The sequence below is a fragment of the Nerophis ophidion genome, linkage group LG01 (assembly GCF_033978795.1).
Source record: "Nerophis ophidion isolate RoL-2023_Sa linkage group LG01, RoL_Noph_v1.0, whole genome shotgun sequence".
Classification (NCBI taxonomy): Eukaryota; Metazoa; Chordata; class Actinopteri; order Syngnathiformes; family Syngnathidae; genus Nerophis; species Nerophis ophidion.
In genome coordinates, this window is record NC_084611.1 from 82,251,937 (window position 1) to 82,265,966 (window position 14,030).

At 38.0% G+C, this 14,030-nt stretch overlaps 1 protein-coding gene across 4 annotated transcripts in view; it reads left to right on the forward strand.

Moving 5' to 3' along the window:
* Positions 1-13,754, forward strand: part of tmem131l (transmembrane 131 like) — a 70,336-nt gene extending 56,582 nt beyond the window's left edge. For 2 of the 4 annotated variants that reach the window (XM_061913346.1, XM_061913354.1), the window contains exons 26-34: positions 1,535-1,650; positions 1,769-1,938; positions 3,447-3,647; positions 3,729-3,807; positions 5,201-5,298; positions 5,381-5,513; positions 7,067-7,125; positions 12,930-13,072; positions 13,190-13,754. In XM_061913346.1, the coding sequence (XP_061769330.1) occupies positions 1,535-1,650; positions 1,769-1,938; positions 3,447-3,647; positions 3,729-3,807; positions 5,201-5,298; positions 5,381-5,513; positions 7,067-7,125; positions 12,930-13,072; positions 13,190-13,501 (1,311 nt within the window). In that variant the 3' untranslated portion in view covers positions 13,502-13,754. The remainder of the gene's footprint in view (positions 1-1,534; positions 1,651-1,768; positions 1,939-3,446; positions 3,648-3,728; positions 3,808-5,200; positions 5,299-5,380; positions 5,514-7,066; positions 7,126-12,929; positions 13,073-13,189) is intronic. The other 2 variants (XM_061913365.1, XM_061913375.1) reach the window with 1 other exon arrangement.
* The last annotated feature ends 276 nt before the right edge of the window (positions 13,755-14,030 follow it).

The following is a 14,030-nucleotide window of genomic DNA, read 5'->3' on the forward strand; positions in this document are numbered from 1 at the left end:
CAGTTCAAAGTAATAATCATATAAAATACAAGAAATATAAAAGCAGTACATTGTAAAATACACAAACACTGGACATTGGCAAGACGGTACTTTACAAGACACAGAACACTAATCACAGGTTTAAAGCAGATCTGAAGGGGTGTGTTTTGATTTAAATCAAATTCCAAACAAAAAATAACACATGCATACAGTTCATGTATTTTTTTAAAAGGACACATATCAGGTATAGTACAGTGGGTAGTTATTTCAAAAGATTTTCTGTATGAAAACATGACTTGTGAAAGAATATTCGTCTGTGTGTACCAAACCATTTATTGTATTTTCAGAATGTTTAAACTTGTATTAAATAGAGGATTTAAGTGAGTGTAAGTCTTTAAAAAGCAAAAACTTTAGAAATAAATAGTGTACACGAGAGTTCAGCCGACTAAAGAGGTAAAATGTTATGTATTATCCGGGCATATAAGGTATATAAGCCTCATCCACTAAATTTTACAAGAAAAAAGCCGCAGATTTATACGTTGTGAAATGAGTTATTTACATTGAAAGATTTTGTAAATGTTTAGTTACATACCTTAATTGTTTCCAAACATTGTTTGTAACACGGCAGTAAAACGGCTGAGCAAACAAAACGTAAGTCATTGTCATGGACCCACTATCTCCGGAAGCTAGTTCTCCAATCAGCGAAACAGACTCAATGCCTCCACGGTGACGTTTTGGTGAATTTTCTTAGAAATTTGTGAAACCGAAACAATACAAAAGGAATGCCATTGTAAGTTAATCATACCTAATCAGACACTTGTAATCATGTCAGAATATTAGCTAATGTATTTTTTGGTTTTTAGCATGTTAACATAATGTTAACATGACTTGTCCAGCCACTCAGGCAAAATCATCGTGTTGATGGAGAAACCCATATCTGCTGTACAGAATTCCTTTACAAAGGAGAAGTATATTTGCTAATGCTAAAGATGCCAGCTTCATTACACTACGATATCACGTACAAATATGCATAAAGGTACTCCTACAGACATCGCACATGGGACGGTTTAGTAAGTAAGAATTGTTTTAGTCATATAGTAAAACTTGCATACGTTGCTCGGAGTAAATAATAAAGAATTCATACCAGTAAAAGTGCTGTGGACGACTAGAAGACGGAACACCACTTATACTTCTGGTTTAAAGCATTAAACGGAATGAAATACCATAGACATTTACCTCGCAGCACCTGTGAGTGAACTCGTCCAAAAGACGGCACCATAGCACAAGCAATAACACACCATTTTAGTGTCTTTGCTTGTGTTTTATGAAAAATATTTATGGCCGTCGGCGAAGAAAATTCATAAATTAGCCGCACCGTTTTGTGAGCCACAGGGTACAAAGCGTAGGTAAAAAGTAGCGTCTTATAGTGTGGAATTTAGGGTAACATAAAAAGGTTATAAATGAGTATGGTAACCTGCACACAACACTTAAATGTCAGCCGTGTGTGTGTTGTGCTATTAGATGGCATTTCACTCTGTTCTTGTTCTCTCCGCAGTTAAGGGAAGATGGCAAAGTCCTGAAAAAGAAATCAGCAAATGCCGATACAGCAAGTAGTAATAATAACAATAATAAGGGAAAGAGGAGTCGCAGGAAGGCTGAAAGTGTCTCAAGGTAGGACACTTTATCATTTCGTCTTCAGCATTTCAAAACTGAAGCTAAATGAATTCATCCCCCATTATTTAGTTGTTTTTAATTGTCTAATGTCTTTTACTGTAACCCCTAAAACAAGCGCTCCTGAACAAAAAGTTCAAGCGCTTCCAGAAAGAGAGCGAGAACCCGACTGGAACACGGCGGGCCGTAACCTGCCGATGTCCCGCAACCGGAGCCGCTGCTGCAACGCCCCCACGTCTGAGACGCCAAAGCCCGGACAGTGTGCCGACAACTCTGCCAGACAAAATGGTGGGCAAACATTTCAAACAGGCATGGCGGCAAAAGGAGGTACAATTAAATATGGAAACACTAATGATGAACACTAGTGTTACTTTGTAGGTGTTAAAAATGGCGCCTTCTGCTGGATCAACAAAGTCACTAAATTTGACATACAATAGAAATTGTTAGCATTTCAATTCATTTTGATGTATAAATACAATCGTTTGACCCATCATTAGTCAACACAATGAAAGCACATACATAAATATGTAGAGAGGCACCAACTTTTCCACTTTGAGGAACCTTACTCATTCACTTAAAAGCCTACTGTAATGAGATTTTCTTATTCAAACGGGGATAGCAGGTCCATTCTATGTGTCATACTTGATCATTTCGCGATATTGCCATATTTTTGCTGAAAGGATTTAGTAGAGAACATCTACAGTAAAGTTCGCAACTTTCGGTGCTAAGAGAAAAGCCCTGCCTCTACCGGAAGTCGCAGCCGATGACGTCACATGTTGATGGCTCCTCACATATTCACATTGAATGGGAGCCTCCAACAAAAAGTGCTATTCGGACCGAGAAAATGACAATTTCCCCATTAATTTGAGTGAGGATGAAAGATTCGTGTTTGAGGATATTGATAGCGACGGACTAGGGAAAAAAAAAACGCGATTGCACTGGGACGGATTCCGATGTTTTTAGACACATTTACTAGGATAATTCTGGGAACTCCCTTATCTTTCTATTGTGTTGCTAGCGTTTTAGTGAGTTTAACAGTACCTAATAGTCGGAGGGGTGTCTCCACGGGTGTCTTGACGCCAATGACGGCAGCTATGGACGGCACAAGCTCCACTTTTCTCCGGTAAAAAGGGACTTTTTAACCACAATTTTCTCACCGAAACCTGCTGGTTGACATTCCGTCGTGATTCATGTTCGCTTGACCATAGTAAAGCTTCACCTCCAGGAATTTTAAACAAGGAATCACTGTGTGTTTGTGTGGCTGAAGGCTAAAGCTTCCCAACTCCATCTTTCTACTTTGACTTCTCCAATATTAATTGAACAAATTGCAAAAGATTCAGCAACATGGATCTCCAAAATACTGTGTAATTATGCGGTTAAAGCAGACGACTTTTAGCTGTGTGTGTGCGGCGCTCATACTTCCTAAAATCCCGTGACGTCTTGCGTACACGTCATCATTACACGACGTTTTCAAGACGAAACTCCCGGGAAATTTAAAATTGCAATTTCGTAAACTAAAAAGGCCGTATTGGCATGTGTTGCAATGTTAATATTTCATCATTGATATATAAACTATCAGACTGCGTGGTGGGTAGTAGTGGGTTTCAGTAGGCCTTTAACATTGTATTGTGTCTTCATGTATTATTACAATTTAAATTTACCGCCATAGTTAAGTTCAAACAACATATTGTCTTCAATGGCAGTCCTGTTGAGCAGCAAACTAGTCAGGCCTGAATCATCAACGCCCTTAGTCGGCACAATGATGCTAACATCTCTGTTGATGCGGTGCTTCTTAGCAGGCCCGTGTCCCGCCCGCAGTCGCCGAAAGTGCGCCACCGATCGGCGCGGCGGAGCAGTGTGCGAGTCGGGCTCGGACTCGGGCAGCTCCTCGGGCAGCGTGAGGGCCAGCAGGGGAAGCTGGGGCAGCTGGAGCAGTGCCAGCAGCATGGAGGGAGACAAGGAGGGCAGACACATCTGCACTACCTCAGCTAGAAAAAGTACGAAAACCTTCTTTTACACTTGACGCTTTAATTCTTGAAGCTTTTTCACCGTCTCATGTTTGTTGTTTTTTCTCGCAGGGGACTCAGTGCAGCACAGCATCTACACAGCAGAGCGAGACTCCTGCCAGGCTGTGAATGCCAACTACAAAGTCCTCAGGTAACAGAAGGTCAAGGTTTATTTATAAAACTAAAACTCAAGCAGCTGCCTCAAAGTGCTGTACAAGTTAAGTTAAAAAAAACAACAACATAAATCAACCAATAAATAATTTATGTAAAATACATGTGAAAAAATTTAAAAACAAAAAAATATATAAAACTGAATAAAATATTTAAAACATTACTGAAAAGTTTAGCACAGCTTGTTTGTAAAGAAAAACCCACTGAAACCTTTAACTAGTTCATATCATAAATCAGGTGTTCAAACCTTTTCCAATGAGGGCGGAAGATGGAAAAATGTAGTTATACAGCTCCATTTTGATATTTTTCACTTTCAAAACCAGTGTAATGTAGTTTTTATTTCATTTTATTTTTTTAGAGCAGCCAGTATTGTGTAGCATTATTCTAATTTTCTTGTTACATACACTCTTGTATTCCACTTTGTGTGTCATTGTCAGTTTAATTGTATTTAATTTTTAGAATTTATTTTTTTGGAATTCATAGAAAATCATATTTTTTAAATGTGCTGGAGGTCGTTAAAAAAATTAGTTTTGCAATGGTCTTTATTGCTATACCATTCCACAATGTGTGTTATACATTGAAAAAAACAAATGGTAATTATTATTTTTCTCATTTGGTATCTATTAGCAGCATTATTATCATCACCATATTTTTTATAATTTTTTATTTTTAAAATTTTCTTTGGGTAATCCCAATAGGTAGGCAGATGGTTTATTGTTCCACATGAAAAAATAAGGAAAAAGTGAGCACTGTTGTTATTTTCTTTAGTGTATTTAATTGTCTGTGCTCAATAAAGAGAAGCACAAAGGTAGTAAAGGCTGCGGGCCCACACATGGCCCTGAGACACACTTTGCACACCCCTTCTATAAATGCTCTAAGTAACGACTTTATTCAATTAAACCTTAAATCTCAAATAGTGTTTGTTTTGCAAAAGCAAATAACCTCTGAAATTTTCAAAAACAAAGAAAAGCATTGACGACTGTGGCTGTAGGCAAGCTTCTGGTGTAATTTTTAATGAACAAGGTGGCAGTAGCTGCATTGTAAGTAACTTTAGTTAGCTTTGTATGTGCTGCAAGATGTTGCTACTCCGATGTCTGTGTGAAATTCATGCATGCTACTGTGCACCATCAGCGCTATTAATGCTAACTAAGCCGTTTGCTGCTTACTGCTGTTACAACATTGGTTGTGTTGTACAATATCCGTGTTCATAAATAACCATGTGATCAAAGTGCTACTTTTTTTCGTTTTCCATTCATGCACTCCAAACCACAAATTTTTTTTAAATTCATAAAATGAGTTTTCACATTTAGGAAATAACTTCTCTACAATTTTGCATCCAATTAACGCCCTCTTTCCGTGTTCTGCTTGGACAGTGCTTACCGCAAAGATCAGTGCCAAAGTCCAGATCCCGCAGCATTCAGCTTCGCTCCGAGCTTCGCCGCCGTCGCCGCAGGATTGGAGCGGAACGCGGGTAAATACGCCATCTGGCTCCATCCTAACATCCTTTCAGCGTGTTTGATGCCTTTGGATCTGATGCTCGGTGTCCCCCACAGACCTGACAGGTCACTACCTGCCTGAGGAGACGTGGTCAGCTCCCTCTGTCCCGCTCACCAATGAGTTCAGATACAACACCCCTGAAGTGCTGCCCTTCATCCCTCAGCCGGCGTCGCCCAGGTCGTACAACGGGTAAGAACTCAGTCTGTGAGATATTTCTATAGTAAAGCTCTATGTACTATATTATACTGTATTATACATATAAATGTGCATATGGATGTGTGTGTGTAAATATATATACATATATATATATATGTATGTATGTATACATGTATATATGTGGGTATATGTATATATATATATATATATATGTGTGTATGTATGTATGTATACATGTATATACAGTATGTGTGTATATGTATGTATATATGTGTGTATATATATATGTATATATATATATAGATATATATATGTATATATATATATATATATATATATAGATATGTGTGTATGTATGTGTATATATATATATATATATATATATTAGGGGTGTGGGAAAAAAATCGATTGGAATACAAATCAAATCGTTTACGCTGTGCGATTCAGAATCGATTCTCATTTTTAAAAAATCTATTTTTTTTTTCTTTAATTTTTTTTTTCTTTATCAATCCAACAAATCACTACACAGCAATACCATAACAATGCAATCCCATTTCAAAACCAAACCTGACCCAGCAACACTCAGAACTGCAATAAACAGAGCAATTGAAAGGAGACACAAACACGACACAGAACAAACTGAAAGTAATGAAACAAAAATGATTATCAACAACAGTATCAATATTAATTATAATTTCAGCATAGCAGTGATTAAAAATCCCTCACTGACATTATCATTAGACATTCATAAAAATAATAAAAAAAGAACAATAGTGTCACAGTGGCTTACACTTGCATCGCATCTCATAAGCTTGACAACACAGTGTCCAATGTTTTCACAAAGATAAAATAAGTCATATTTTTGGTTCGTTTAATAGTTAAAACAAATTTACATTTCTGCAATCAGTTGATAAAACATTGTCCTTTACAATTATAAAAGCTTTTTTATTTTTAAATCTACTACTCTGCTGGCATGTCAGCAGACCAAGGTAGATCCTGCTGAAATCCTATGTATTGAATGATTACAGAATCGGTTTGAATCGGAAAAATATCGTTTTTGAATCGGGAATCGAATCAAAAAATCGATATATTATCAAATCGCGACCCCAAGAATCAATATTGAATCAAATCGTGGAACACCCAAATATTCACAGCCCTAATATATATATATATATATATATATTAGGGTTTTTTAACAGTTACGTCAAGTAAGGCTAACAATAGTTTGTTAGCCTTGATGCTGAAATTTAGACGGTTTAAAAGTGCTTTCAATAAGCCCGGTTTTGTGTGTCTGTAGCTTTAATGCTAATGAGTTGTTTGTCCTCAAGTAGTGCTAAGTGCACTTGTCTATCATATTAGATGCCATACATCACATAGAACAACATAACATTAAGGAGCAAGACAGAAGGACACAAACGTTAGCGACACTTGCATCGCTACATGCTAACATTACACTCACATTTTTACAGCAAAATCATGCTTGGTCAGCATATTCACTGAGGAAAAAAAAAGTATGGACATCTTACTGGTTAAAATACACATTTTCCACCAAAACGGACCTTTTTTAATTGTGTTAATTTTTACAGGTTTGCATGGAGAAGCGCCAACAGTCCCTATACGTACTGCGAGGAAGGAAACTACATCGGTAAGATCCTTTCCTTCTACCTCCTTTACTTAAAGTTGGCTTCAAGTAGGGATGAGTTCTGACCGAATTCCTTCGGTGCTATCAAATCAAACAGTACAATATTGCAAGACATTTGTTGCACGTGACGTCACGTCCGATTGCCGACGAAACACCGGCTCACGTAAACAATCACTCAAGCAGCACTCAGGGCAGACTCAACCAAACTCTCTCTAGAAAATGTTGCATTTTTGTAACACCAACAAAGCAAGTATGCTAGGTAAAAAATGCTCAAATGTAAAGTAAGGCTCCACTCTTCCAAAATGCGCTAGCTTGATGCTCATTGGATTTGCCATAGACGGGGTACTGTTAGCATTCGCGGTTTTACACTTCCACATTTGGTAATGAAAACTACAACCAAGATGCACGTTACAATCAAACAACTATAATTACAATACTTACATTATAAACACTTTGTAGGGCACAACATGACACATTTAGCTTCCTGGAAAAAGCTACTTCCTAGTTAGACAACATACCATAGATAGCATATAACAGGCCAATTCCACTGGCGGCTTGCAGGCCACATTTGGCTCACCAAACTTCACCCAAAGGTTTGATGAAACCATACCCTTGTGTGGTGTTCAGGTCTGTGGGACCCATTAATTTTTTATTAAAAGAAAAATGATACAATTAATTAATTTTTCAAACAGGGACTCACTGACTGGCTCATTTTCTGTAAAGAACATAAATCAGAATACATATTTAATGACCACACACCATACACCCCCCCTACACCATTCTATCACATATAAGATGTCCGGGTCCACTGGACACGGGGCTAATAGAAGTGTGGAAATTGATGTTCTGTGTACCACACACACACACACACACGCACACACACACAAAGCAGGCCTAGACAGGAGGAGGACAGAGTGTAGGTACACAGAACATCAGAGGGTCAAATGTGCGAGAAAATGAGAGCAGACAGTGTTGACAAACAATGTTAAAACCTTGTGTGGGAACCGCAGGTGCAGAAACACAAAAGAAGAATCCCTGTGGGATGCAGAAACTGGCAGAGAAATTTTCCGTGCAACGTTCATAATGTTGTTACTCAGCAATGGGTCCATCAGACCCAAAAACGCTGGCTAAGTAACAACATGAACATTACACAAGGGTTAATAAATAGATCTGGTCATGTATGCAGTACTCCTGCCACCCCACAGGGGGCAAAAGTGATGCATATGTGTCATTGTGAAGCAGCAGTGGAGTGAGTAGAAAAAGACTACTCAATTCAAACCTGTTAAAAAAAAAAATCTAGATAAATTGCAAATCCGACTTAAGAACTCAACAACACAGTGTGAGTCTTCTGCCTCAAACAAGAGCTACAATCATTATTTTCTGTTGGACCTTTTAAGCGACGGACACATTGATCCAGACAAGCAGCAAAAATGATAGAAATCACAGCGTGTAAGTTGCATCATTTGTAAGTAAGTAGATATCAATTGTGCATATTTAGTTGGTTTTGTATTGAAATTGCGGACTTCATGATGTATTTTGTATTCGTGGTCGTTTTTATTATTTTTTCTGAGAGTAACAGCCTCGTTTAATACATGTGGTGCTAAATTTCATCAGTAGACGGCGACAACGCTACTAGTGATACGTCGCATACAATGTTTGGTGTGTGAATGTTGTGTAATTTCTGTATGTGTGAATGTTTAAGTTAAAGTTAAAGTACCAATGATTGTCACACACTCTAGGTGTGGCGAAATTATTCTCTGCATTTGACCCATCACCATTTATAGTTTATTGTGTCAATGTACTAGAACTAAACCTATCTTATTTATGTAAAATACACAATGGACGTTGTACTTTTATGTATTTTGTCAGTCTTTCAAACCTAAATTAAGGAAGAAGTGTAAAAAAATAAAACTAAGGAAGGAAAATAATTCAAAAGAAGGAGCATCAATCCTCAACAAAACCTGGGGCTTCTTTTTCTTCATACTGTTAACTATCTGCACACGCTGGAAACAAGTAGCGAGGGCAGAATAATGAATTTATGGACAGTGCAGTGTGAAAGCCGAGGTGTTTACTTTCTAATTAAGTAAACACAGTCTCAAAAGAGTATACTGTGGAGACACTTTCTGAGGAAACATCCACATTTCGATATCCGGCCCCCAAACCCTCGGCCTCTTGAAACAGGAGCCCTCCTCATTATGTAGTTGAATAGCCCTGGCCTATACAGTACTGCCCTCTAATGTCTTGGAAGTGCAACTGCATTGCAAATGAGACTCAGAAATGTGATAAAAAAACAAGATATAACAACTGGCCAGCACAGTTATCATAATCAGCTCTTTTTTAAACGTTGCTCTAAAAAAAAAAAAAAAATGTGTTATTAAAAAAAATTACATTTATCAACACATAAAAGTACCACAAATTGTTTTCATTACGTACCGGCGTCGAATCTCAGGTACATATCTCTAGCTTCAAGTAGAGTAGGGTTGTCGAACAACACTGCAAAGTGGTCACCAACCTTTTGGAGCTCAAGATCTCTGTCTGCCAAAAAAACAGAGCAAGATCTACCCCTGCGTCAACTATGCTCTTATATCTACAGTATATGGTTTTATTCAACTTTTTTTTTTTTTTTTGAGACGCTAGTTAGGGGTTAAAATGCGTGCCAGGTGGCCACTCCGGGTGGTGGTGTCACTGTCATTTTGATATCTAGTATTTGCGCTATTGGGTTAGGGTCTCAAAGATCGACGGATTAACGACTCCTGGCATGTAGCACGAGCACCCGCTGTCTTCAAACAAAATGAATCCAGTGTTTCCATGTTTATTCAGCCTGTCACAAATGCAAAATGTGGCCCTTCTGGTTCACCCTTGCTCATGAACAAATGATAATAGCAGTGTGTCAGTGTAGCATAAATGTAATTGTGGCATAATTCCGCTTCACGACACACCTCATACGTGTTCGCCAGAGAATAATAATAATACTATGAACATACCAATCCATTATTTATAAGTTCAAATGTATTAAAATTTTCAGACATTGTGTGTTTAAAAACAATGGAAATTATGTTTTGAGTAAAGAACAACAGCCTTCCAGCTTGTATTCTTAGGTTATTTCATTTAAGAGGGAAAAACTATAATTTACGGGGATATTGATTTTTCAAATAGGTAAAGCGAGAACGAATATAAAATACAAATGTATTTGAGTTTTAGGAGTTAAATGGTGGAACAAGCTCAGTGATGAGCTGAAGACATGCACTTCTTTGGTAAGGTTCAAGAAAACCTTGAAAGGTGAAATAATTGAAAATGATAAAATATAGTAACAATTACTTTCATCCCATTGATTTTTTTATTTTTAACGTTGTTGTTCCAGGCAATCTAATTTTCAGTGAATGTGTAGGCTTCAGCCTATTCCTTTTTCGGTCATTCTTTTTCTTTTCTTCTTTGTGTGTATGTGTATGTTTGTTTATGTATAACCTGTACTGTAAAACTGATCACACAAAATGGTTGATTGATTATATGACCGAAATAAACTTATTTCATTTCATTCAATAATACGTAGCAGAAATGATCGACTTTGTTGCTATATTTAGCGAGTAGCGCTATGTATTTTAAAGTAAAAGAGAGGCGTGTCTTGCGTCATGCATTCATTCAACCATCATAAGCCAGCGGTCTTTAAAGTATTTGCCGTGTGAGAGAAAGCGGCGCTTCGCCACCACAAGCCCAGGGAGAGTGCATTACCACAGCATGCCAAAAAGCTTCAGAAGCGTGCAAGCCAACATTTATCACTTTTTTATTTTTATATTTTTTGAATCAATCAGTCCAACAAAATAATACACAAATAATACCATAATAATACAATTCCAATTCCAGCAACATTCAGAATAGCAATCAACACAGTAATTGAGAGGACATACAAGCATGACACAAAACAATCCAAAAGTAGTCAAACAAAAATGAATAATATCAACAACGGTATCAATATTAATAAGTATTCCAACATAGCAGTGATTAGAAATCCCTCATTTACATTACATCACATAAGAAAAAAAAAACTAAAATAAAACATTTTAAAAATAACAATAGTGTCACTTTTGTAAGTGCTAAGAAAAGTTTTTGGCAACACTTGGGACACCTCTGCTTTACTTATCTCACGGCAAGGCAAAGTGTGGCCTGAATGCAACTCTTTTTGTTGCACATTGGAGAAATACCATTTGTAAAAACAACACCAACAGAGCAAAAAGGCATAACGGAATGAGGAAAGACAGAAATGTTGATTTAAAAAAAAAAATGTTTGTGCATTTTTATTAGCCTATTTCATCACAAATAACAGATGATGCGACACTACCACCATATTTAAAGGCCTACTGAAATTAGATTTTCTTATTTAAACAGGGATAGCAGGTCCATTCTATGTGTCATACTTGATCATTTCGCGATATTGCCATATTTTAGCTGAAAGGATTTTTATTAGAGAACATCGACGATAAAGTTCGCAACTTTTAGTCGCTAATAAAAAAGCCTTGCCTGTACCGGAAGTAGCAGACGATGTGCGCGTGACGTCACGGGTTCTAGGGCTCCTCACATCCTCACATTGTTTATAATGTGAGCCTCCAGCAGCAAGAGCTATTCGGACCGAGAAAGCGACAATTTCCCCATTAATTTGAGCAAGGATGAAAGATTCGTGGATGAGAAAAGTTAGAGTGAAGCACACACACAAAAAAAAAAAAGCGACGGCTATAGGCGGCGGCAGTGGGACTGTTTCAGATGTAATTAGACACATTTACTAGGATAATTCTGGAAGATCCCTTATCTGCTTATTGTTTTAATAGTGATTTAGTGAGATTGTAAAGTCATACCTGAAAGTCGGATGGCTGCGGTGAACGCCAATGTCTCTCAGAGAAGCCAATGCAGGAGCCAAGATTGCAGCTGCCTTTTTTAGCTGCAGGAGGAAGTCGCATAATCCGCTGAAGTCTCCGTTAAGATCAGACTTAATATCACAATTTTCCCATCCAAAAACATGCTGGTTGACGTAGAGAAACATGTTCGCTTGACCGCTCTGTGTTAAAGCTTCACAACAAACAAAGAAACACCGGCTGTGTTTCGGTTGCTGAAGGCAGCTGCAATCCACCGCTTTCCACCAACAGCATTCTTCTTAATAGTCTCCATTATTAATTGAACAAATTGCAAAAGATTCAGCAACACAGATGTCCAAATTACTGTGTAATTATGCGATGAAAAGAGACGACTTTTAGCCGTGTGTGGTGCTGGGCTAATATGTCCGCTACAACCCGAGACGTCACAAACACGCGTCATCATACCGCGACGTTTTCAACAAGAAACTCCGCGAAAAATTTAAAATTGTAATTTAGTAAACTAAAAAGGCCGTATTGGCATGTGTTGCAATGTTAATATTTCATCATTGATATATAAACTATCAGACTGCGTGGGCGGTAGTAGTGGGTTTCAGTAGGCCTTTAAAGAATATTAATAACAATATTTGTTTATGTACTTGAAGGCTCCACACTTCTGCTGTTCTTATTTTTATTGTTACTTCTAACCATATTTATAAGCACCGTCTTGTTATAGAACACTGCTGTTCAGTTATTTTAATTGTTGCCAGCTCATACTAAAATTAAAATTCTGTCCAAAAAATGTTAGAAGCACAGTGATCCGAAATACTTTCCATTTTCAATAAAGTTGTGTAAAGTACATTATTTTTATTGTGGTGCCGAGTTGTGGAGATTCATAGGTATTGAATAGTGATATTGTGATATTGTGATATCGTGACGTTGCTAAAGTAGATGATGTTTGTGAAGGTCCTGCAGGAAACACACCTTTCTCGGGAGGTTTCACGCAGCAGGAGGTCCAAAACGTCCCCGGCAGTCAGGCCAGCTGGAGCGAGCAGCATCCACAAGAGTCGCCTTCCACTTGGGACTCTGCGGCCTGTGTTGGCACCAAGGTGACTCTCTCTCTCTCTCTGTCTTTCTCTCTCTCTCTCTCTCCATCTATCTGTCTCTCCCTCTGTCCATCCAACCACGTCATGAAATGTAATGAACGTCATTTTCTCCTTCCTCAGCCGTTCTTCTCAGGCACCCGCAGCCTGTCGCCCATGTCCAGCCTCTTCGGCTCCATCTGGACGCCGCAGAGCTCCCCGTACCACCCCAGCCACTTCCAGCACGAGCGCTCGGCCCCCATGTCGCCCGTCACGCCGCCTCACTCCCCCCTGGGTCGCGAGGCGGAGGCGACGTGCGGCGGGGGCGCCGGCATCCAGTACTCCAGCTTCAATCCGTTCGGCCCTCACATGAACTTGGACATTTGGAACTCCTCCTCCAACCGCAGCTCCAATTCGCAGCTCTCCAACGACTCGGGCTACTGCGGCGACGTTTGATAAACACGGTGGGGAAAAAAAGGACGGCAAAACGGCAAACCATCCCAAATAATTGCAAACCTATAAAAACGATATATACCAGAAGTCAAAATGAATGTTCTTTTATCAATAATGGGGAAATTGTGAATATTCCTTTTCTTTTATGTTCCCATTTTCAAACGTTAAATGTTGTGAACATTTGTTGTATATTTTTCTAGATGTTTTGCAGTTTTGATCATAGAAAATTAAAAAAAAAACAGGTTTTGTACTTCAACTGTCTCGTTTTTTTCCCAAAAAGTTTTTGAAAGCAAATTTTGTGAAAGAAATGTTTAAACCAATACATTTCAGTAATATACTAAACAATATATCTTAATGTAAATTAGTGGGCTTACAATGTTTAGAGTACACCTCTACATGCTCACTGTTTAATAAAAAATAGACAAAAATATATATTTTTCAACAGTTATTTTACAAAAGTTCACAAAATAAAACTAGAAAAAGTAAATATTGAAGTAGTTGTAATTGATTCAGGAGACATTTTAACGTTAAT